At 36.7% G+C, this 3,987-nt stretch overlaps 1 protein-coding gene across 1 annotated transcript; it reads right to left on the bottom strand.

Annotated features, from left to right (window-relative positions):
- Positions 1-1,315: 1,315 nt before the first annotated feature.
- LOC141601991 (protein FAR1-RELATED SEQUENCE 5-like) lies at positions 1,316-2,874 on the bottom strand. Its single transcript, XM_074422298.1, has 3 exons — positions 2,289-2,874; positions 1,672-1,968; positions 1,316-1,584 (listed from the first exon to the last, which is right to left on the bottom strand). Exons 1-3 carry the CDS (start codon positions 2,872-2,874, stop codon positions 1,316-1,318), a joined length of 1,152 nt encoding a protein of 383 aa, XP_074278399.1.
- Positions 2,875-3,987: the final 1,113 nt, after the last annotated feature.

Genomic DNA, 3,987 nt, shown 5'->3' with positions numbered 1-3,987 from the left:
TATTAACTTCCTTTACGGTTATCTGTGTATCTGGTTTTGTAAGTACAAGGCGTCTTTTGAAACGCCTTTGCCTCATGTTGTTTTCATTTGTGGCATCACGTTGGATATGGAATCATGATAGTTTCGACAGTTTGTAATGGAAGGGCATCGCCCCTACTTTTTTTGTGGATAATATGTAGGATATGCATCCCATTCCGTCTGTTTGCGTTTAGACAAATGGTGGTGTCTATGTGGCAATGGGCTAGGAATCGGGCAACCTCTTACACTACTAAGTACGCTCATCATGTATAACATGTGCATCAATCGTGTTAATATACACGCTCATCATGTATAACATGTGCATCAATCGTGTTAATATACACGCTCATCATGTATAACATGTGCATCATTTGTGTTAACATGTGCATCAATCGTGTTAATAGACACAACATCAATTGTGATAACATATCAATAATATATTCTTTAACAACCCACCAACAACAGTTTTTTTTTTGTGTCATACAATATCATTTGTGTCTATTGAATTCAATCGTGTCTAATGAAATCATCAGGTAATAGATAATTGGATGACATACAATATTAGGATTTTGTCTATGTAACTTAAGTTCGCGAATCTTTGTTTATTAATATGTTACGCTGCGTTTTGTCACAAATAATACTAATATGTACGATTTTCATGTAAAACATGTGCAACAGTCGTGTTAATATTCACGCTTTTTGTCTCTTGCGCATAGTTAGGAAATCATCAGTTATTGGACAATAGCTGAAAGTTTACTTTTTACCATTTCACATATCAAACAATGAGCAGATTCATTAGCTCTTAATATCTAGAACGCAAGCCTTCCATAAACTTTCACTTGTATACGTTAACACAAGTGTTTCCATTCACAATTCAGATAGATACACTTTCAGACTTGCCAGATGCACATATAATCCATGTGGATACGCTAGTATGTTTTGATATACGAATAATAAAAAATAAAAGACATACAAAGGAAAAAAAAAGATCAAAAAAAAAAATGTTCAAAAATCCCATATAACAGATCAAAAATGAAGTCTCAAATCCTCCCAGCCATTATTCATTATATTTGGGTATGTGATCCGCAACTCTTTTTCGTGGTTCATTCCTGAAACAAAAAAATGCTATAAAACATTAACGGTTACAAATTTGATTAGATACAACAATAATATCCCTTAATGAAGCACCAACTAAACAAATTCAATCTGCACCAGTATTCTCTAATAATGAATGCACTAAAATTAATAGCGTACCTGTATCTATCCGAATCATACTCTCCCAGGACAATTCCGATTATCATGGAATCCTAATTCTCCGCAAGCATTCCATTTCCTTGCCGCTTTCTTCTGTTCTATTGTAGCTTTTAACTTTTGGGACATCATTCTTTTTCCAGACCCTTTTGTTTTTTGACTGAATAGGAGGTAAGACAACCACTTCCTTTGGTATTTTTGTTCCTAAGAGCATCTCAAGTTCCCTATTCTTCTTTCTCAGCCTATCACCCGTGTTACTACTACTACTACTACATTCTGACGTACTGGTTTGTGCGCTTATCTTGTCTTTAAAACCTTTCAAAATGCCCAGCAATTCATCAACATACTCGGTTTTTGTTCAAATGAGCGTCACACATGAGAACACCTCGGACCATAAGGTACCAATTTTGTGCCGTCTAACATCTAATGAGTTACAATCTTCAATTAAAGTATGTGGCACATTATTACAAATCGGCTGACATGTTGCCAATTTACTCCAGCGACTTAACAGATACTGATCTGGAACATTGTCAAGACCTTGTTCTTTCAACACGTAAAGCGCATGACGGCACAAAATTCCATGTCTCTCGAACTTTTTACAGGTGCAGTTCACTTTCATTTCGTCAGAGATAAAGTTGACATAGTAAACCTTGTCTTTTTCACGATCAATAATGGGGATGCTGTCACTGGTAGTAACCCCTAATATTTTAACACCACAGGTGAAACAAGCAGCCACCCACTCGTTTTTAAACTCAGAAAACATCACTAGGGTGTAGAACTCACAAGCGTGTTTTTCCAAAGGGTGAGGCGTTTCTAGATAAGGGAAGGAGTTTTTTTACTCGGCTATTAATTTGGATTGTTTCCATCGCTGAGCGTCCATAGCACTTTCATACCTCATAAGAAACTCAACCAAAGTTAAGTGTGGGTTCATGAAATTTCCGAAAAAGCTATTCTCGGACTCAGACCTGGACGTGGTTCTCATTAGTCCACCCATAAATAAATCCCCGAAATATCTTTGCCGATCCAATAAGCCCTTTTGTCAAACATGGTATTTAACCATTCATTGTCGGTCAGCTCGTATGAAGATATAACTGAGCACCACCGTTCCTCAAACTCAGACGGTTCGATATCTTCTGCCCAAACACAGGAGCACAACTCTTTCATGAAGTTAGTTTCTCGATAAAGCGTAGTTCCGATCTTGTCTGGCAGCTTTTTCATGATATGCCACATGCAATATCTGTGCTGAGTTTTGTCCCCGAACACTGTTTTAACCCCTGATCTTATGCCTCTATCTTGATCAGTAATTATGCATACAGGATACTTATTGCTCATTGCACTTAGAAAATTCTGAAACAACCATACGAAATCCTCATCAGTCTCTTTCCTTATAAGTCCTGCTCCAAATGTCACGCATTTTTTGTGATGGTCAACCCCCGTGAAAGGGGCAAATATCATTTTATACGTGTTCATATTAAACGTCGTGTCAAAAGACGTCATATCACCTTTGAGACTGTAATTCTTTATAGCTATAGGGTTAAACCAACAAACCCTAGATAGTCGACCATGATCGTCAACATCAAAATCAAAGAAGTACGAACTACACATGGCTTTTTTGTGCATGAAATTTTCAATCATCATTTGCGCGTCATACCCTTTAATAAATTTTTTCACATCCCTCCAAAAATTTTTGAAGTCCTCAAGTGATGCCCCTACATTATGATACCCTTTCACGTACTATTTGAACATCCTAAAGCTTTGCACAGGCCCCTTATTCACTTTAGAATTCTCAACAATCATGGTTTTATGTATAAGGGTTAATTCTCGTGACTCAGTCAAATGCACCACGGTGTTTGGTGTTGAGAGGAGGTGGGTGTGACCTTCATGAAAGTCAACAATCACATATTGTCCTTTTTCATTTCTTCGAAAAAAAATCTTTGCATTACATAAAATTCTAGTTCTCTATCTCTTTTTTACCTTCCCTCTAGGCTTACTTTCTCCAGCCTTACTGCACACACAATACTTAGTCATGACAACCCCATCTATGTTTCGTTGCATCGACTTCCTCATTTTAAAACCAGAATTAGCAGCATAAGCCTTATACAATTCTAGCCCATCCTCTAGTTTATCAAAGATCATAACCAAAACAGGCTTCAATTCTGGCGCACATACAGGTATTCTTTCCTTCGGGTTTGTCTCGATGATTGGTGAGCCTGCATCTATGCACGCTACACAGTAGAACAGTATGGGTATAAGCAGCGAGTTCAAATAACTAATGCACAACAAATATAATTTTCAGGTACGCTAATTTAGTCAAAAGCACAAAATCTATTAGAAAACAAAAAACCACAAAAATTAACTCAGAAATTTGTGCCTGATCGCTGACATATCGTATTTTTCATTACTGTCTACTTAACGTAGACGTCAATATAAACCAATCACGTCTTATAATTTCGTCACAGGCAGAAAGTCAAATGTTTACTATGACACGAATCGGTATATCCCTTAATTATAATTCTAGATACGCTGCTGACAAAACACAAACGCATCAACTATACTAATATACATGCTTTTCATATACGCTGGTTTATAAATGGCGATTTCGTTATTCTACCAGGTACGTTTTCCATATAAGGCAATTGCATCAATTATACTAATATACATGCTATTGAAGTAAACAGAATACTGTATAGCGTGCATAAGAAATATGATCAAGCAAGT

This window comes from Silene latifolia, chromosome 9 (assembly GCF_048544455.1).
Source record: "Silene latifolia isolate original U9 population chromosome 9, ASM4854445v1, whole genome shotgun sequence".
In the NCBI taxonomy this organism is placed as follows: domain Eukaryota; kingdom Viridiplantae; phylum Streptophyta; class Magnoliopsida; order Caryophyllales; family Caryophyllaceae; genus Silene; species Silene latifolia.
The sequence above is the reverse complement of the archived record's forward strand: the minus strand, read 5'-3'. Positions and strand labels throughout refer to the sequence as shown.